Source organism: Panicum virgatum, chromosome 1K (assembly GCF_016808335.1).
Source record: "Panicum virgatum strain AP13 chromosome 1K, P.virgatum_v5, whole genome shotgun sequence".
In the NCBI taxonomy this organism is placed as follows: Eukaryota; Viridiplantae; Streptophyta; class Magnoliopsida; order Poales; family Poaceae; genus Panicum; species Panicum virgatum.
The window spans coordinates 28,480,672-28,502,424 of NC_053136.1; the positions used below are offsets into that span (position 1 = coordinate 28,480,672).

At 47.2% G+C, this 21,753-nt stretch overlaps 1 protein-coding gene across 1 annotated transcript; it reads left to right on the plus strand.

The window, feature by feature from the left end:
• The first annotated feature begins 18,136 nt into the window (after positions 1 to 18,136).
• On the plus strand, positions 18,137 to 21,544 carry LOC120701367 (pentatricopeptide repeat-containing protein At1g09900-like). The gene has a single exon (XM_039985451.1). It carries the CDS (start codon positions 18,181 to 18,183, stop codon positions 20,602 to 20,604), a length of 2,424 nt encoding a protein of 807 aa, XP_039841385.1. The 5' UTR covers positions 18,137 to 18,180; the 3' UTR covers positions 20,605 to 21,544.
• Positions 21,545 to 21,753: the final 209 nt, after the last annotated feature.

The following is a 21,753-nucleotide window of genomic DNA, read 5'->3' on the forward strand; positions in this document are numbered from 1 at the left end:
AGCCTTCTCTTCTGAGTGTGAGATAAGCCTGAGGGACACCACCTCGGCTGTAAATAATTTGAGTTATGCTTCATGTTCTTCTCACTCATCTTGCTGCAATCAAGATCCCTTTTGATCAAATTGTTACTAGCAACAATCGGTCTATGTGAGTCATAACATGGATGTATAGAAGGATATTGAATGTAATATGATTGCATATGCATTCTATAATAATCCAAATATGCATAATAGCAAGGATACAACCAAAACCAGGGAACAACCGGCTCACTAAATGAATATGGCACAGAAGCACCATTACCTTGATGTACATGAGAGTTCGATTATTCTTGACGTCCTGATGATGGCTTTGCATCCTTGACTTTGTTCAGCTGTCCCACTTGCTTCTGGGCGGCTCCTTTCTTCTCATACTTGGCCAAGAGCTCTTTGAAGCTCATCTTCTTCTTGGTCTTGGAAGAATTTCCAAACTTGCAGGATACACCAGTCAGATCGGTATGAACACCAGTTAGACCGATCAGAGCACCAGTCAGACCGACCTGAGAACCAGTTAGACCGGTTAGTGTGTTGTCGGTCTTCTTTTTCTTATCTTGCCCCCCCACCCCCAACCGAACTTGATTGTTGTTCAACCATATCATTTGAAACATGTTCAAGATCAGGGGCAATTTGATCAGTAGAACTAGCCGATGTTTCTTCAATGATCGGCTATTCTTTGTCTAGTGTCAAATCTGAATTTTTATTCAAATGTCCGTCTTTATGATAGACATGTTTGATCACTTTACGCTTATTTTTCTGTATAGACTGATTCCTATGATCAAAACGGTAATTATTTGTAAGCGATGACTAATTAATTGTCGGCTCCCTATAAGTAATGTAATTTGGGCACAAATATGTAGGAAGAGGCCGCGTATATGAATTATGAAACCATGATGGGCAAGAATAAGGCATACTGAAATAAGAACCCCATGGTATATTCATATGTGATCTATATGATGAAAACGGCGTTGATGTAGGAAAACTATTCCATTGCCGATTTTGATGATGAATTTGATGTTTTGGAATTTTCTTGAAATTTCTAGCCTGACTAGCATGTTTCACATCCTTTTGTTTGAAGATTTAGCCGAAAGTTTCTTATTTGGCTTCAAATTTTTTTTTCATGCTTATGATGGCTTTTGGCTTCAACAGTTTTCCAAACACCAATCTCAGGTTTTTTGGGCTCAACCATCTTAAGTTTTGATTTAATTCTGGAAACCCTAGGAGAGGCAGTTAGACCGGTTTGCAAACCGGTCAGACCGGTTGAGGCACAATCAGTACCGTTGCTTTTGTTTTGTTGCCCCTCGGGCGTCAAAGTACTGGATATAGTCTCTGTGCTCTTTCTAGGGGATTTTGGGTCAACAAATTCGGCTTGAGATAGCTGAATTGCATCTTGACCAACAACATCAGGCAAACTTTTGCAAGGATTATTAGCCGGCTTTTCAATAGACGACTCTTGAATTTCTTGATCAATCAAATATTGGACAAGATTAGATAAAGCATCGGATAAAGTACCTGAGGATTGCATCTCCATCAATATGTCGATGGTGGATGGTAGTTCCCACTCCTTTATCTTAACAACATCTTGCGCTGTTGTATATGGCAAAAGTAGACTTCTGACTACTCTGTTATATTCTCGCCTATACTCTTCAAGTAGCTTATCATGTGATGTCATATTGCTAGAGTTTTACAAATCGACCATGATAGTTTGATTCTCGTTCCCAACAGAGTCATCAAGATAAGTTGGCGCCGATTCGGGGCAACACACGAGAGCCCTTGCACGTGCAGCACGCAACGACGCTCCTTGCAGCGCCGTAGCACCAACTGGTCAGACCGGTCTCGTCGAGGCATCCCGACGAGGATCCAATGAGCGCCCACCCGGGAGGGACTCCGTCGGGGCAGGCGCACCTTGGGTTGCCCTAGGCTCAGCAGGCCAGATAGGGTGTCATCAAAGGTCATGGAGACGAAGGAAGAACATCATGTCGAGATTGTAAAAGCTAGGGTAAAGATAAAAAGTAAAGACAATGAAAGATAAATGTATTTGATAGATTCGATTGGGTTGTGATCCCTTGATTGGTCGTGGCCCTTTATATTTATATGTTGTGATCCCTTGATTGGTCGTGGCCCTTTATATTTATATGGTGGGGAGGTCTTGCCCCACAGAAATCCTTTTACATGTCTAAATGTATAAAAATCTTTAATTGTACTCGAACTTTTGATAGACTGGTCATACCGGTTGAGTCTACTTGTCAGATTTGTTGGCACTAGCTGGACCGGCTAAAGAACTCAAACCGATCGGACTGCCTATGGGTACCCGTCAGACCGGTCGCTGCCAATTTTGGTTGTCAACAGTACCCCCTCCATTCTAGATTATACTCCCTTCGTCCTAAATTGTTAGTCATTTTAGCGTTTCTAGATTTATATACTTTGTTATATATATATATATATATATATATATATATGAATCTATAAAAGTAAAAAACGACTAATAATTTGGAACGGGTGGAGTAGCTACTTTAAGTTTGTCCTAAATCAAATAATTTTAACCTTGACTGAATAGCAAAAAAGTCATAAAGCTTGATGATATAAAAAATAACATGTAATTGTTTCTCTATTTGAAATCGATATCTTTTCTAGAGTAACGTTTGATCAAAGGTAAAAATATTTAACTTTAAAAAACATGAATTAGTAATATTTGACTTGGGGTATATCTTTTTAGTTGTCTTGTTAATAAGTAGGGATGCTGGTCAGCCCCTTGGGTGCATGTATCCGCGGGCGCTACAACCACTAGGTTGTGGTGCAGGTGCCAAATTGCACCTGCGGGTCTCTGCAGATTGTGGGGCGAGTTACGTGCGGGACGATGTTTTTTTTTATCTGGTTTGCCCAGCGGCCCGGAAATAAGAGTTGGGTGAGATCTCTATCTACACATTTTGGCTAAAAATGCATCCAGCCGGTCTAACCCAACAAAAAAAACCTTAACCGCGTGAGCATCCCCACCCATACTGGGAGTTCGCTCCTAACCTCTCGATTTCATTGCTTCTATTAAATATTACTATATTTTTGTAGGATCAATGTGAAAGAAGAGATAGAAATGGAGAGAACAACCGCAAAACTTTCATTGATCTCTCAAGGGGTTCTTATACACTCATGATGTACAGATGATTAGCATGCCGGCGTTGCCGGTCATGCGCGGGCGACGCGCACGGGCAGCTACCGACGGCCGAGTCATGCACTGCATGCGTTCATGTGGCATACGCGGCGTGCAGGGTCAGTTGCCAACGGCTTGGCCTCCACTATCACCCCCCCTCAATCTCAGCGTTGGGCACCGGAACGCAGAGATTGGACATGAAGTCCTCGAAGAGCGACGTCGGGAGACCCTTGGTGAAGATGTCAGCGAGTTAGCGCGTGCTCGGGATGTGCAGAACGCGTACGTCGCCGACGCTGACCTTCTCGCGCACAAAGTGGATGTCGAGCTCAATGTGCTTCGTTCGCTTGTGATGAACTGGATTCCGCGACATGTATGTGGTGGAGACGTTGTGGCAGAACACGAGCGTGGCCTTGGTGACGTCGTGGTGAAGTTCGCAAGCAGGTAGCGAAGCCAAGTGCACTCGGCTACAGTGTTGGCGACGCCCCGGTACTCGGCTTCCGCTCTTGAACGTGACACCGTCGTCTGCCGTTTCGCAAACCAGGACACCAGCGAGTCTCCAAGGAACGTGCAGAAGCCGGAAGTAGAGCGTCGCGTGTCCGGGCAGCCAGCCCAGTCCACATCCGAGTACGCAGTGAGAGCAGTCGACGTCGAGGCGCGGAGATGGATGCCGAGCGATGGTGTGCCTTTGATGTAGCGCATGATCCTCTTGAGCATGCCGGCGTGCACCTCGGTTGGAGCGTGCATGTGGAGGCACACCTGCTGCACTGCTAGAGCAATGTCTGGCTGCGTGAGCGTGAGGTACTGGAGGGCGCCTGCTGCGGTAGAAGCTGGGGTCGCCCACCGATGTCCCGTCCCGGGCTGAGGCCTTGGCCTTGGTATCGCAGGGCGTGGCCACGGGTTTGCAGTTGGTCATGCCGGCACGCTCGAGGAGGTCGTGGACGTAGCTGCCCTGGGAGAGGAAGAAGCCGTCTGCCGAGCGGTGGACGTCAATGCCGAGGAAGTAAGAGAGTGCGCCCATGTCCTTGACAGCGAACTCGGACTTAAGACAGTTAATGAGTTGCTGAAGAAGGCTTGTGGACGACGCGGAGAGTATCATGTCGTCGACGTACAGGAGGAGATACGCCATTCCTGCGGGAGAGCGGAGCATGAACAGTGATGAGTCCGACCGGGCTTGCTGAAAGCTGATCGTCTTGACGAACTCCGCGAACCACGTGAACCAGGCGCGAGGAGCTTGGCGGAGGCCGTAGAGGGAGTGCTTGAGCTCGTACACTGCTGTTGGACGCGCGGCGTCGGCGAACCCCGTGGGCTGCTGGCAGTACACACGTTCCTTGAGGTCGCAGTGGAGGAATGCATTGGAAACGTCAAGTTGGTGTGCCGGCCACTGCTTGGAGGCGATGACGGCGAGCATGGAGCGGATGGTTGCTGGTTTAACGACCGGCGTGAAAGTTTTGCCAAAGTCGACGCCAGGTCGTTGATTGAAGCCACGAACAACCCACCTCGCCTTGTATCGTTCCAGAGTGCCATCGGAGCGCAGTTTGTGCTTGAACACCCATTTCCCGGAGATGACACGTGCTCTAGGCGGTCGATCCACGAGGGACCAAGTCCCGTTACCTAGCAGGGCATCGAACTCGGCTTGCATGGCGCCATGCCAGTTGGGGTCCTTGAGGGCGACTCGAACTGACGACGGCACTGGTGAAATTGTAGAGGTGGAGGCGGAGAGGGCGTATTTGGGGTTGGGTTTGTGGATGCCGGCTTTGTCGCGAGTGACCATGTGGTGGCCAGTGGCGGGAGCTGCAACAGGCATTTGCGGGGGGAGAGCGGGTGAGCTGGTGGGCGAGGCTTGCGACGCTGGTGGTGGGGAGGGCGGCAGGGAGCGAGGGAGAACGGGCATGGTGTCATCGACTGGAGACGTGTCCGGGGGCGGCGGTGGAGAACGTTACCGGAAGGGGAATTGACTCTCGTCGAAGACGACGTGCCGCGACGTGAGCACGCGCCGTGTGGCGAGGTCGAAGCATCGGTAGCCGCGGTGATCGGCCGGGTAGCCGATGAAGACGCAGGGAGTTGATCGCGGCTAGAGCTTGTGGGATGTGGTCGCAGTGGTGTTGGGGAAGCATAATGCGCCGAACACCCGTAGCTCGTTGTAGTTGGGTGGTACGCCGAAGAGGAGCTCGAATGGCGTCGTGGAGCCAGTGGCGCGACACGGCCGGCGGTTGATGAGGTGCTTGGCCGTGGAGAGCGCCTCGGCCCAGAACGTGTACTCCGCGCCGCTGTGAATGAGGAGAGTCCGGACGCAGTTGTTCAGCGTGCGAAGGATGCGCTCGGCCTTCCCGTTTTGCTGAGATGTGTATGGGCAGGAGAGCCGGAACTGGGCGCCATGGCTGGCGAGGAGAGCTCGCAGCGCGCCAGTGTCGAACTCCCTTCCATTGTCTATCTGCAAAGCAAGCACACACAAACCAAACTGGGTACCCACGTAAGCATGGAAATGACACAGGATCGGCAGGGTTTCGGATTTGTGGCGCATGGGGAAGGTCCAGGCGTAGTGGGTGAAATCGTCAAGAAGAGCAAGGTAGTATTTGTAACCAGAGAGACTGAACACAGGGGAGGTCCAAACATCCGCATGTATAAGTTGGAAAGGGAAATAAGTAGTTGATTCGCTAGGTGCAAACGGCAACCTTACATGCTTGCCCATCTGGCAAGAAGAGCAGGTATGAGGAAGCTTTATTACATTCAAAATTAAAGGACTGAAGCATGGTGGATAAAGCCTGCTGGCCAGGGTGACCGAGCCGCTGATGCCAGAGATCGCGGGTGTTGGACAAGCTGAGCGCGAGCTGTGGAGGCAGTCGGAGCGGGTAGAGGTTGCCGGAGCTTTCACATCGGAGAGTCACCGTTCGGGTTGGAAGATCCTTGATAGAGAAACCGTTAGGATCAAATTCAATTGAAACGTTGTTATCTCGAGTGAGTTGGCGAACGGAGATCAAATTCTTGACAAGATGAGGAGAAACAAGAACATTATTGAGAAGTAGAGGGGAAGCAGATGTTGGAATGGAGGTGCAGGCCGAGTGGGTGACTGGCAGCCGAGCACCATTTCCAACGGTAATGTAGGAAGGGGGAAACCGGAGAGGAGGAAGATAGAATACCAGGGTTGTTGGATATGTGACTGGTGGCGCCGGTGTCGAGGAACCGGTCGCCGGAGCTTGGAGGCTGCTGCTGTGGAACGCTAGCAGACGCAAGCGCCGATAGCAGGGCTTGCTGATCCCAGGTTGAGGAAGATGGTGCAATCGGCGCGGGCAGGTGGAGCTGGTGTTGGGCCGTCATCGCCTCTTGGGGTTGGAACGGCGGGTGCAGCCCAAGGACACCGGCACCCGGGGCGCAGAACGGCATGGGCCAGGCTTGGACCAGCCCGGTCTAGGGGTTGTAGCCAGCGGCCCAAGGCAGGGACTGCGGGAAGCCGCACTGAGATTGGCCGCCGGCAGTTGCGACGTTGCGTGAGCCCTGGGCGCCGCCGGAGTTGCCGGAGCCGTTGCCGAAGTTGCCGGAGCCACCGCGATGCTTGTTCCGCTGGTTGCGATTCCGGGAATTGCCACCGTTCCCGGAGTTGGAGGACATGTTGGAGGGCGTCCCGTGGGTGGCGGCGTACGCCTGGCCCGTCGCGACCTTGTCATCGTGCTTGTCGCACAGCTCCTCCAGGAGAAGGAAGGAGCGGGTGAAGGCGAAGGTGTGAGGCGGTGACTTGGAGGTGACGATGGGCTTGAGGTGGTGGTAGCGCGGATTCAACCCACGCATAAGGTTGAGCACCTGGATCGTCTCGGAGACGGGATGGCCGAGATCGCGGAGGACGTCGGCTAGGTTCTTGAGTTGACTGCAGTAGTCGTCGATGCTCATGTCGCCCTGCTGCAGAGAACGGAGCTCTGCTTCGACGAGGACGACACGGTGCATCTCATTGTCGCGGAACAGGCCCTCGATGGTGTTCCAGACGGTGAACGCAGACGCCTTGGGCTTGTAGATGAGGTTGAAGACCTCGGTGTGCACCGTGGTGTGGAGCCAATTGACCACACTGTGGTCGTTGAGGATCCATTCGGCGTCGCGCTCGTCGAGGGGCGGCGGCGAGAAGACGTGAGGCGCGAGGCCGAACTTGCCGAGGACGGAGTCGAAACAGCAGCGCCATTGGCTGTAGTTGGACTCCTTGAGGCTGAGGGTGATGGGGACATGGGAGTGGATATTGATTTGCTGGACGACCGCCGCCGGGGCCGGGGGAAGAGTGACGTCACTGGCGTCGTCCGAGGAGGAGGAAGAGCGGCGGGGAGAGTCCATGGATGCGGAAGGGGAGGAGCGAACAAGTTTTCCAATGAGGATCGCTCGTTAGCTGATACCATGAAAGAAGAGATAGAAATGGAGAGAACAACTGCGAAACTTTCATTGATCTCTCAAGGGGTTCTTATACACTCATGATGTACAAATGATTAGCATGCTGGCGTTGCCGGTCATGCGCGGGCGACGCGCACGGGCAGCTAGCGACGGCTGAGTCATGCGCTGCATGCGTTCATGTGGCGTGCGCGTCGTGCGCGAGACGCGCGGCGTGCGGGGTCAGTTGCCAACGGCTTGGCCTCCGCTGTCACAATGAGTTCCTCCCATCGAGAACTTCTTATTATACAATATTACAATCAATTGCTTATGTACAAAGTTGTGAACTTGTGATCGCTATGGCTTATGCCCCGTTGTATGTGTCATTTAGATTGAAATTTAAATGCTCAAATGTTGATGATTGATTCATATGAAATGATATTTGTAGTGATTGTTGTGTTGCTAATGCATTCAAAGGTAAACTGAGAATGGTAATGCTCTGTTCCGGCCGTCCGGCAGGAGCAAATTCTCCAGACGGCCTGCTCACGGCACCGCTGACACCACATGATCTGATATAACCACGCGTCCAGCTCGCACTACATGTGTTTCTCCTTTGCTTGATTTTTGCCCAGCGAAACCACAACTCGACGTCTCCTGCAAGCTTGCATTGCATCCCGCTCGCGCGCTGCCACCTGTGACTCTCCCAGTCACGTACCCTATGGCGCGTCCCATCTGCCTCATTGCGTCACTTCACTCCTGGTAGTAAACGGTGACCGAGCCTTCTCTCCTGGTATGCCTGTAACAACATGGCACTATTTATGCCATTTCGAGTGATTTTGGTGATCGAATGACAACACAATATTTGGACTAACATGATTGTTAAGATTGACAATTCTTAGGCTTTTAGATTCAAGTGATGACAAAGAGAAAGAAGATAGACATAGCAAGGCCCGAAGGGCCGTCCCTACGGGGGTTCCGCGTTGGGCGTCCTATGTTCCAGAGACGATGTCAAGAGCCCAGAAGAAGATTCTTCAGCACCGGTTGAACCGGTGAAGCATCGGTGCATACCATCGGTGTAATGACGTCAGCGCCCAGGAGAAGATTCTTAAGCACCGGATGAACCGGTGATGCATCGGTACAAAGCATCGGTTCAACCGGTGATCACTGTAGCAGCAGTCAGAAGTTCAACGGCTACTTCGTGTCTTAGAGTGACCGGATGAACCGACGCTACCCCTGCCAGAGGCATCGGTTCTTCCGGTGATACGCATATTTTCTGCTGACCGTTGGAGCAACGGCTACAAGACTTGGTGGCCTATATATACGCCTCACCCCAGCCATTTGAAGCTTGCTGGAGTTGCTGGACATCCCACACACACCCAAGAACATCTCCAAGCCATACAAAAGCATCAAGATCATATCCTTAGCCCTTAGCACACTTTGAGAGGGTTGTGTAAAGTATTTGCTCTTAGTGAGTGAGTTTGCAAGGCTTCGAGCCTTTTGTGCTGTGGTTCATTAGCGAACCAAAACAAGAGCTTGGTGTGCCGGCACCTTGGAGCGTGAAGCTCGCCGGCAACGTCATCGACCCTCCGACTTGGTGTGGAGCGGCGACGACATCTTTGTGCGGGGGATGTGGAGACCCCCATCCTTTGTGGTGAAGCTCCTTAGTGGAACCCGGGGCCAAGGTGATCGTGATTGTGTTCACGGAAGAGACTTGGTGGCCGAGTAGCAATACTCTTAGTGAGTGCTACAATACGTGGATGTAGGTGTGCCTTTGTGGCTAACCGAACCACGGGATAAACACCCGCGTCAAGAGTTTGCTATCTCCTATCCCGCTCTTTAAGCTTCCGCATTTCATTCTAGCAATTTGTGTGCCTTTACTTTCATAGAATAGTTTTTTATAGGAAAGGCTATAGGTTGCTAAACTCTTTTGGGATAGGGGTTTCACACTAGAACAACCTAGTTGCACATCTAGATAGTATGTTTTAGTTTTAGTTTTGTGCAAACTAATTGGAGCCATAGGTCAAAGTTTTTATTAGTGCCTAATTCACCCCCTCCTTCTCTTAGGCTAGAGCACCCGATCACTTTAAAATGCAGCTGGTAGACTCTGCCGCTTCCCCGCCATACCTGTCTGTTGGATTGATCTCTTTCCTAATAGACCCAACGGTCTATTAGGACCTTGATTTGCGCCCTGATCGGGGGCGTTCAACCTTAATGGTTGGTGGGCCCCCGCTGCACAGTGCTAAATAAAGAGGGGTGAAGGGGCCGGGGCACGGGGACGGAAGTTCGCCGCGCCACCAGTACTCCCTCCCACATTCTAAACCCTAGCCGATCTAGAGGTTGCGCTGGAGCAGCTGGAAGCTACACCACCGTCTCCATCGACGTTGATCAGCGACTCCACTGCCCCGCTCGTCGCTGCCCTAGAGCAGATCGTCATCAGCGAACCGGAGATGGCCGCCGGATCGAGCTCAAACGCTGGTGGTGATGGTCTCTCTCTCTACTCTCTCACTGCGTTCCTTCATATATTGCTTATGCAATAGATCTAGAGTCTTTTGCTCTTGATGTAAAGAAAAAGAAAGAAATCCTACTCGGTTTATGTACTGTGTCGATCCCAGAGGTCTATCAATGGTATCAGTCGCCTACACACGTGTAGATCGAGATTGGGAAAATTGGATTCGTCTGTGAATCGAAAGAAATCAAAGGAAAAGAAAGAATACGATGCAAATCGAAAAGAACAGAGAGAATCGATGGCAAATCGAGTTCAACAGTGAAACCCTAACCCTAACCCTAGAGGAAAGGGGACGCCGGACTTACTTGGTCTATGCGTCACCCATGGCCGCACTTGTGCGGGACGGATGAGCGCCGCCCTCGCCAAGGGGGCGCACCACAGCAAGCAGCCGCTCGCCGTTCGGGACTCCGGGGGCACGAGCGCGCGCGCGAGGGCTTAGGGCACCACCGCCAGGTCGCTCGACGGCGGCGCGCTCTCGCACGGGCGGAGCGCGCGTGCCGGCGAGGGGGCCGACGGCGGCGCCGGCCACGCTTTTCCCCAGCCGCCATGGACGCTCGGGTCGCCGCTGCGTCGCGTGGAGAGAGAAAGGGGAGGGGCGAATGACCTAGGGTTTTGGGGACGCCGCGGAGCCGACGGGTTTTGATCCGGCGAAACGCGCGGACGACCGTCCGATCAAAATCGGCGGCCGAGATAGTGTCTCGCCTCCTGGGCTGCAGACGGCCCATGCGGGCGGGGGGAGGGGACGCCGCGGCGGGCCGATTCGGCGGCCCGGCCATTGGCTGTCGGGCCTCGGGCCCAAGAGAAGGTGGCCGAGCAGGCCGCGGGCCGGTTTTGCTTCTGGGCTGCCTGCACAGTGTTTCGTTTTATTGTTTTTTCTATTTTTCCAGAAGCAATTTCAATAGTTTTTTGAATGGTTTTGATTATAGTTTGATCTCTATTCAATTTTGCACCAACGTGTTTATTGTTTAGAGATAAAAGTTTATAGTTTCGCTTCTGAAAATAGAAATTTTCTACATGTTTCCACTGCAAAAGTTATTACAGTTGTTCTTTACTTTAATTCGAACCAACGAGACAATTAAAGTTTAAGAGCATGATTAAAAGGTTATTTTTGAGGATTATAGTATTGTTAATTTTCTAACCAACGTTGTTAATTACAATACTGTAATTTCATAGTTTTTGTGCATTTATTTCTATTTCTGCCCAACGGTGATATAGATTTAATTGCATAAACAGTTGTATGTTCTATTTTGACCAACGTTGAAATTTTACATGCAATTATTGTTATTATGTTCTCACTATTTTTTGAAATTTTCAGCGGGGATGAATTTGATGGGATTCATCAGTCACATCCCAACACTAAAAGGAGACAACTATGGTGAATGGATCAAGAAAGTTGATCTTGCTTTCGTCTGTGGAGAAGTGGATGAGATTATCACCACTCCAAAGCCCACTGAGCCACCGGCTCCAGTGAGAGGAGATTCTGACACTGATGCTGAGTGGCAGAAAAAGCAAAGGGACTATGCTCCCTTAAAGATGGCTTATGATCTCGAAAAGACAAAGTGGAATAACGCCAACAAGAAATGTGTGGCAGTTATAAAGAACATAATTGATCCTAATATTTTGGGTTCAATTGGAGAGTGTGATTCAGCTGCAGAATACCTTGCAAGGATAAAAAATCAGTTTACTGGTTCTTCAAAGACTTATGCCACACAGATCATAGAGCAGTTGGTCACAAAAAGGTACTATGGCAATGCCGGTACGATAAGAGATCATATCATGGGGATGTGTGCTTTGAACTCCAAGCTCAAACCAATGGACTTGGATCTCAAAGAAGAGTTTATGGTGCACCTGGTGTTCGCCTCTCTGCCAAAAGAATTTGCAACGTTACGTTGTAAACTATAACTCACAGCCAGAGAAGTGGAACATGGAAAAGGCAATTGCAATGTGTGCACAAGAGGAAGATAGACTCAAGAAATAGAATGGTGGGTCTGTCAATTTTGTGCATAATAACAAGAAAAGGCCTTTCCAAGCTGCTTCTTCCTCTAAAGCTAAAGACAAAGCCCCTATGCCACAGAAGTATCAGCAACAGCGTCAGCAACAGCGCACTCCAGCACAAGATGAGTGCTTCCACTGTTTTGACAAGGGGCATCGCAAAGCAGATTGTCCCGCTTATTTAAAAATGATAATGGCAAAGAATGGTGAGAATGTAATTTCATTTGTTAATGAATCCCTGTATTTAAAGTTTTCTAAATCTACTTGGTGGATTGATTCTGGTGCAACTGTGCATGTTGCAAATTCTTTACAGGGATTCCGTTCGACAAGGACTACGCTAAGAAGCGAAAGACAAATTAAAGTCGCGAACGGAGTACAAGCAGATGTGGAAGCTGTTGGCGATATCTCCCTCGAGCTAGTTAATGGTTTCATGCTTGTATTAAAAGATGTTTTATTTGTTCCTTCGCTTCAAAGAAACTTGATCAGTGTATCACGCTTAGACACAGATGGTTTTGGTTGTCATTTTGCGAATGGCAAATGTGAACTATGGTTTGATAATAATTGTATTGGTGATGCTGTCCTTTACAATGATCTTTATTTATTGTCTATGCGTGATAAAGTGCATTCTGTATGTAATGTGAATGTGAATGAATCCTTGTCAGAGAAAGAAACAAAGAAAAGGAAGAGAACTCAAGATACTTCATCGAAATTATGGCACTGTCGTTTAGGCCATATTTCGATGGGGAGAATTGAAAGATTAATGAAAAGTGAAATTCTTCCACAGCTAGAGTTCTCTGATTTTGAACAATGCGTTGAATGAATTAAAGGAAAATTTGTAAAGCAAATTAAAAAGGGTGCCAAACGAAGTACAGGAACATTAGAAATAATTCACACTGATATATGTGGACCGTTTCCTGTGAAAAGTGTGGATGGCTATGATTTGTTCATAACATTCACAGACGATTACTCCCGCTATGGTTACATTTATCCAATTAAAGAAAGATCTGAAGCATTGGATAAATTTAAAATATTCAAAGCTGAGGTTGGAAATCAGCTTGACAAAAGAATTAAAATAGTAAGATCAGACCGTGGAGGGGAGTACTACGGTCGACATACCCCTTATGGACAAGTTCCTGGACCTTTTGCGAGGTTTTTACAGGAAAATGGTATAGTTGCCCAATACTCTACACCGGGGGAGCCTCAGCAAAATGGAGTAGCTGAAAGGCGCAACCGTACACTAATGGATATGGTACGCAGTATGATGAGTTATTCCTCATTGTCATTGAGTTTGTGGATGGAGGCGTTGAAAACCGCCATCCATATTCTCAATAGAGTGCCAAGCAAATCGGTGCCCAAAACGCCGTATGAGCTATGGACAGGAAGAGAACCCTCACTGACTCACCTACGGGTCTGGGGGAGCCCAGCTGAGGCTAAAGTGTTTAATCCAAATATTGGAAAACTGGATCCCAAAACTGTAAGCTGTCATTTTATAGGCTATCCTGAAAAGTCGAAAGGTTTTCGTTTCTACTGCCCAGACAGACATACAAAGTTTGTAGAAACGAGACATGCTGTCTTTCTAGAAAGTGAAATGATAAGGGGGAGCATGGTACCTAGAGAAATTGACCTTGAGGAGAAGCGGGTGTATGTGCCTACTCCTATGATTCAAGAGCCATTTTTCTCACTACCTGTTGATGCTGCACCAAAAGTGCCTGAAATAGTGACGTCAGTACCTTCTTCAGTTGTTGCTGCGCCAACTATTCCAGTTATTACGGTGTCAACACCTGTCGCAACTCCACCCATACCAACAGTGAGCGAAGGTTTGGAACCTGTCATCCAGGAACCGCCTGAACCCGCGGTTGGACATGAGGAGGAGGTGCTACAACCCCTTATGGAAAATGTGCCAGAAGTTGAGGTACAAAATGTGCCACAAGCAGTGGCCCTTAGAAGGTCACAAAGAGAAAGAAGGTCGGATATTTCTAGCGACTATGAAGTTTATAATACAGAAGAGGTTCATATGGAGGGTGATCCCGCTTCATATGAAGAAGCCATGAGAAGTATTCACTCATCCAAATGGCTGGAAGCTATGAAAGATGAGATGAAATCAATGAGTTCCAATGGTGTTTGGGACTTAGAGGAAATTCCTAAAGGAGCCAAAACAGTAGGCTGTAAATGGGTTTACAAGATAAAACATGACTCCAAAGGGAATGTAGAAAGGTTCAAAGCACGACTCGTGGCAAAAGGCTTTACGCAAAGAGAAGGGATAGACTATAACGAAACTTTTTCTCCGGTTTCGTGTAAAGATTCCTTCAGAATTATAATGGCATTGGTGGCACATTATGACTTAGAGTTACATCAGATGGATGTAAAGACGGCATTCCTTAATGGGGATTTGTATGAAAACGTTTACATGGCACAACCAAAAGGTTTTGTCGTGAAAGGAAAAGAACATATGGGGTGTCGCTTAAAGAAATCCATTTATGGATTAAAGCAAGCCTCTAGGCAGTGGTATTTAAAGTTTGATGAAACCATAAGAAAATTTGGTTTTAAAGAAAATGAGGAGGACAATTGCATTTATGCAAAGTTCAGAAGTGGAAAATTTATTTTCCTGATCCTATATGTGGATGACATTCTACTTGCTAGTAGTGATGTTGGTCTGCTACTGGAGACAAAGAAATTCTTGTCCTCAAATTTTGATATGAAAGATCTCGGTGAAGCTTCATTTGTTTTGGGAATTGAAATTCACCGAGATAGAACAAAGGGGGTATTAGGACTGTCACAAAAGACATACTTAGAAAAAGTTCTAAAGAAATACAGTATGCATATGTGCAAGCCTTCACCTGCTCCAATAGTCAAGGGCGATAGATTTGGGAAATTTCAATGTCCCAGGAACCAGTATGAGATCGATCAAATGAAAGCGGTTCCATATGCTTCAGCTGTAGGAAGCATACAGTATGCTCAAGTTTGTACACGTCCTGACTTAGCTTTTGTTACCGGGATACTTGGCAGATATCAAAGTAATCCAGGACAAGCACACTGGATTATGGTAAAGAAAGCATTACGTTATGTGCAAGGCACAAAAGGCCTCATGCTAACATACAGAAAATCCGATTCCCTAGAGATAGAAGGGTACTCAGATGCGGATTTTGCGGGGGACATCGATGACCGAAAGTCCACGTCCGGTTATGTGTTCACACTCGCAGGGGGAGCTATATCGTGGAAAAGCTCCAAACAAAGCGTCACTGCATCATCGACGATGTACGCTGAATTTGTAGCATGTTATGAGGCCTTAGGGCAGGTTGAATGGTTAAAGAAATTTATACCCGGTTTAAGAGTGGTAGACAGTATTCAAAGACCACTCAGAATGTACTGCGACAATGAACCAGCAGTGTTTTATGCTCACAACAATAAGTCAAGTGGTGCTGCCAAACACATTGACATAAAGTTTTATGTTGTGAATGAGAAAATCCAGAATCACTCTATTACACTCGAGCATATAAGTACAAAGAAAATGCTTGCGGATCCGCTCACTAAAGGCTTACCACCCAATGTGTTCATGGAACACATAGCCGGCATGGGTTTAAGGGAAAGCCTGTGATTTCTGGAAAACAAAAAGGCCCAAGAGATAAAGAATTTGTTTCAAAACAGTGATGTGTATGGTAGCTGTTGAGTCCGTCGGTCTTGGACCGTGACGATAAAGCATGCTCTATTCATTAATCTGTGATGGAACAACTAAAGGAAAAAGTTTCAAGTTAAAGTATAAAGTTAAAAGAACAAAGTGAGATCAAGGGGGAGAATGTTGGATTGATCTCTTTCCTAATAGACCCAACGGTCTATTAGGACCTTGATTTGCGCCCTGATCGGGGGCGCTCAACCTTAATGGTTGGTGGGCCCCCGCTGCACAGCGCTAAATAAAGAGGGGTGAAGGGGCCGGGGCACGGGGACGGAAGTTCGCCGCGCCACCAGTACTCCCTCCCACATTCTAAACCCTAGCCGATCTAGAGGTTGCGCTGGAGCAGCGGGAAGCTACACCACCGTCTCCATCGACGTTGATCAGCGACTCCACTGCCCCGCTCGTCGCTACCCTAGAGCAGATCGTCATCAGCGAACCGGAGATGGCCGCCGGATCGAGCTCAAACGCTGGTGGTGATGGTCTCTCTCTACTCTCTCACTGCGTTCCTTCATATATTGCTTATGCAATAGATCTAGAGTCTTTTGCTCTTGATGTAAAGAAAAAGAAAGAAATCCTACTCGGTTTATGTACTGTGTCGATCCAGAGGTCTATCACTGTCTGCACTTCTGGAGTTGCTCGATTCACTGGCAAACTGATGAGGATGGCAGGGCGATGAGGCGGTCCAAGCACCAAAACCACGCAAGAAACTTGGTCCTGGTGACTTGGGGTGGGCCGGTGGCTACTAGCTCGATTCCACTAGCAAATAGCAAGGTGTCACCGGAATTGCTACAGGTGATTGTGGGGAATTCTTATTTGTTTTATGTTACAGCTGATGATTTAAATTGTTGCAGTAACTGTTTTATGTTGCAATATATGATTTGTGATGTTGAAATTGGCAAGGTTACAGGTTACAGAAAGTCATTAGGAATGTTGAAATAAACAAATGATCTAAACAAATAGAGATGTTGCAGCATGTTATTTTGCTGGATCAATTATTTTAAAAAAAATGTTACATAAGGTGTTTTTTTATGTTGCAATGTGTGTTTTGAGATGTTGCAATAGAAATTTCGGGATGTTTCAAACCATGTTGTGATTTTAAGGGAGACAAACTCTGTTTCTTTTGCATATTTTGGGATTTTTGTGCTATTTTTTGTAAGATCTCGATGAATCGAGTTGAGTTGAGTTCATTCCCAATTTGAGATCGTCGAAGGCACGGTTCATTCGAGCTCCAAGCCCAAATAAGGAAGATATTCTTCAAGCTTATGAAGAACAAAATAGAAATCCATCGATGTTGCGTGCAACATAAGCATGTGTTTCGATGAAAGTTTTAAACTAAGCATGCAATAGCTGATGGCAATTAAATCGGATTGTTGTCACACCGTTCAACGCTAGCATCTGGATCAGACGTCCAAGTGCTAACAGCACGGAACCGACAAACCTGGTCTTATGGGTATACTATTTAACTGTAGACTAGTCAAGGGTAGGCGCGACCAAGTGCCGCGTGTCTTGTCAAGAACGGGTTTGTAATTCCCACCAATTCATCTGACATGTCTGCCATCACTAGGTACAACTATATATAAAGCTTCTTTTTACTTGCTAACCATGGGCGGATCTAGAGGGTGGGCCGGAGAGCCCACTCTAAGATTCGGTCTAAAGAGCTTCACCCTCTTTTTTTATATTTAATCTTATTTATTGCTAGCAGAAAAAATAGCTATCAATTATTTTTCTTGTATATAACAATTGATAATTGAATGAGAAGGTGAAAAGTGAGAAATTACAACTTTATAAGATTATATTGACATATTCACTAAAATATTTGAAATATTGTTCTATTGGATCATCTTAACCTAAGATTCTAGATAAATCAAAAAATTGATTATACTATTATATCCATTTTAATAAGACCATCAAAATAAGCTCTCACATGAGTATATTTTGATCAAATTAAATGACGAAGTTACTTTTTCAAAAATAAATTTTATTCCTCTATAATATAAATTAGTCACAAGTTGCTTCATATTATCTATATTATTTGCAAGTTACTTCCTATCATAAACTAGAAAGTTACCTTTTCTAAAATTCATATACTACAATGTTACTTTTTCTTAGCTTTTATGGAGTACAAAGTTATTTTCTTTATAAAAGAATGAATCATAAAATTTACTTTTTTAATATTAATACACTATGAAGTTACTTTTTCTTAACTTTCACAGAGTAAAAAGTTATTTCTCTTATCACTGGACTTCAAAGTTGCTTTATCACATGAGGTAAATATATTTTCTTTTTCTTTGAGAAATATATTGGGATCAGACTTTATATTTTAGGAAAGTTTGAGGCTTTTGCCTTTAAAATTAAATGGAGAGTCTAGTTTTACCAAAAAAATGCAGAAAATGTAATGCTAATGCTAGAATGGTTTCCTTATCTAGACTGTACAAAATTCGGAGAGTGCATTCCTCATCCACTCACCCGTTGTCACCGCGCGCGCTGCCGCTGAAAATGAAACACCCACCTGTCGCCGCCGGCACCACCTGCTCGCCGTCTCATCCCGCCGCTGCCGTCTCCGCGCACCCCTTCCCTCCGACGAGACACAAGCCTCAGCGCGCCCGCATCCGCCTGGCCGCCGCGGCGGCCAACTCCAGGTGGGTCAACCCGCGCGCGCCTGCGCGCCCGTCCCGGCGCGGCGCGGGAGGGGGCGGGGCTAACCATCGGCTGAACCACCTCGTCCGCCTCGGGGACCTCGACGCCGCGCTCCTCCTCGTGGAGTCCATGCGGGACCCCGACCGCCCCGCCGTGGTCCCCTGCACCCTCCTCATCAAGAAGCTCTGCGCCGCGGGCCGCCTCGACGACGCCGAGCGCGTGCTCCGGGCGTCGGAGCGCGCGGGCACCGCCGACGCCGTCGCGCGCAACACCCTCGTCGCGGGGTACTGCCGCGCGGGGGGCCGGCTCGCCGACGCCGAGCGGATGCTGTCGTCCCTCGCGGCGTCCGGCGCCGCCGACGTCGTCACCTACAACACGCTCGTCGCGGGTTACTGCCGCGAGGGTCGCCTCGGCGACGCGCGGCGCCTCGTCGCCGGCATGCCGCTCGCCCCCAACTCGTACACCAACAGCACCCTGCTCAAGGGCCTGTGCAGCGCCAAGGAGTGGGACGACGCCGAGGAGCTCGTCGCGGAGATGATCCGGAGCGGGTGCCCCCCAAATGATCTCACGTTTGGTATGATGATCCACTCCTTATGCCAGAACGGATTGGTGGACCGTGCAATGGGAGTTCTTGATCAGATGTCCAAGTGTGGGTGCACGCGGGGTGTGATTGTTTACAATGAAATCATCAGTTGCCTTGCGGAGCTGGGGCGCGTGGAGGAGGCTCTTGATTTATTCAACAGCATGCCGTGCAAGCCAGACATCTTCAGTTACAACGCCGCGATAAAGGGTTTGTGCAGAGGTGAGCGTTGGGAGGATGCTGGAGAGCTTATTACTGAGATGGTTAGGAAGGATTGCCCCCCAGATGAAGTGACATTCAACACAGTGATCAGTTACTTGTGCCACAGAGGGTTGGTTGACTGTGCAATGGAAGTTGTCAAGCAGATGTCCGAGTACGGATGTAAGCCTGATAATTTTACTTACAGTGCCCTTGTTAACGCCTTTTCTGAACATGGGTGGGTAGATGATGCTCTTGAGTTACTAAGAAGCATACCATGGAGGCCTAGCACTGTTTGCTACCGATCTGTTCTGAAGGGACTGTGCAGAGCTGATCGTTGGGAGGATGTCGGGAAGCTTGCCGCTGAGATGATTAGAAACAACCTGACCATTGATGAAGTCACATTTGGGTTAATCATTGATTGTTTGTGCCAAAAAGGACTAGTTGGCTATGGCCTTGAAGTTCTTCAGGAAATCTCAAACTACGGATGCTCACCTGACATTATCATGTATAATTCTCTCATCAATGGCTTTGTTGAACATGGGAGCGTGGATGATGCTCTCAAGCTATTCAAAAGCATGCCATGCAAACGAAATGTTGTTACCTATAATTATATGTTGAAGGGTTTGTGTAGAGCTGAGCAGTGGGAGGATGCTGGGAAGCTTGTAGCTGAGATGGGTAACGATGACTGTCTCCCAAATGAAGTAACATTCAGTACCCTAATCAGCTACTTGTGCCAAAAAAGGTTGGTTAAGTGTGCAATTGAAGTTTTTGAGAAAATGCCAAAGTACAATTGTATGCCTAATGTTATTATCTATAGCACCCTTATCAATGGCCTTTCTGAACAAGACTGTGTAGATGATGCTTTGAAGTTATTAAACAACATGCCATGCAAGGCTGACACCATTTGTTATAGTTCTGCATTGAAGGGCTTGTGTAGGGCTGAGCGATGGGAGGATGCAGGAGAACTTATACTCGAGATGGTTCGAACGAACTGCCCCCCAGATGAAGTCACGTTCAGTATACTGATCAATAACTTGTGTCACAAAGGGTTTGTCGAGTATGCAACTGAAATTTCAGAGCTAATGCATAAGTATAAATGCACGCCTAATATTGTCATTTACAGTTCTCTCATCAACGGATTCTCTGAACAAAACCGTGTGGAAGAAGCTCTCAAGTTACTAAGAAGCATGCCATGTGAGCCTGACATTATTTGCTACAGCGCTGCACTGAAGGGTTTGTGTAGAGCAAAGCGATGGGAGGATGCTAGGGAGCTTATAGCTGAGATGTTTAGAAAGCAGTGCCCACCAGATGAAGCAACATTAAGTATGCTCATTGGTTCATTGTGCCAGAATGGGCTGGTTGGCTTGGCAACTGAAGTTTTTGAGCAAATGTCAGAGTATGGATGTAGCCCGAATAGCATGATACGCAATTCCCTAGTTAACAGCTATTCTGAGCAAGGACGTGTGGATGAAGCACTCAAGCTATCGAGCAGTATGGCATGAAAGCCACCAATCTCTGTTAGCTGTACTGCATTGAAGAGTTTTGAGTTGTGAGGATGCTAAGGAGCTAAAATGATTAGGCTGAGGCTGAAGATGACCCCGGATGATAGGATGAATTGACATCTAGTACCTATTAATAGCTTGTGCCAGAAGAAAGCTTGGTTGAACTCTTGAGTAATGCGATGGATGATGCCATCTGCTCATCATCAGCTTTTTGGAGATAAGATGCATGAATGATTTTTTTTGGGAATGGAAATATAACAGGTAATTGAGATGGGTGCTTCTGGTAATTAATTATTTAGCTGCCATCAAACAGAAAGCACTAACATTTAGTCATAAAATAGTTAGGAATCTTATCATGGTTCAGGACGTGACAAGGATTATATGAGCAATAATTACTGAAAAAACCATCAAGAATTCAACCCACCCTTCACTATTGTGCTCATAGCTTGTTGAATTCTTTCAATATAGGGATGTAGTAGTAACTTGTGCTAGAACCTGCCGCTTGCCATCCTTTCATATCTACTTTCTTTTCGTTTTGTACAAATTAGTTAACTTTTATATGTGATGTATGACCGATTTCAATTTTGTCCCTAAGTTCTCAAAACTTGCTATAGTCCAAGGTCCTAACTAGGTATACATGCTAAACCTTGTCTTGCTTGCTTCTTCAAGAGCTGCCCCAAGTTGACCTTGTTTGTAGTTAGTTTTTTTTTTCTTTTTGAGAAATCCTTGATGTTAGTTGTTTGTATTTATTGCGTCGTCACAAAATTGGAACGGGTGGAACAATTAAAATCAGCATATTTTTTTGTTGTCATAATATTTTCTTTGAGATTTTGTTAGCATAACATTGATGGTGTGGGTATGTTTGGATGTGGAGTGAGATGCAGTCGATTTGGTCGTTGTTATAAGGCTCTGTGTATGCCAATACATATAATTCGGTAAATTTTACTCCACCTCAGCAGAGGATGTATTGGTTTTTTTTTCTTCCGATGTAACGGTTTGCTAGTTACTAACTAATAAAAAACTATGATTTGTTTTCGATTCAACAAATCAAACATTGCTTGCTTTCAGAGTTATCTATCTACCCACAAGGTCACAAGTGGGATGGAGACTGTCGCTTGGAGACCTCGCGTTTCTTTTTAACCCGCAAGG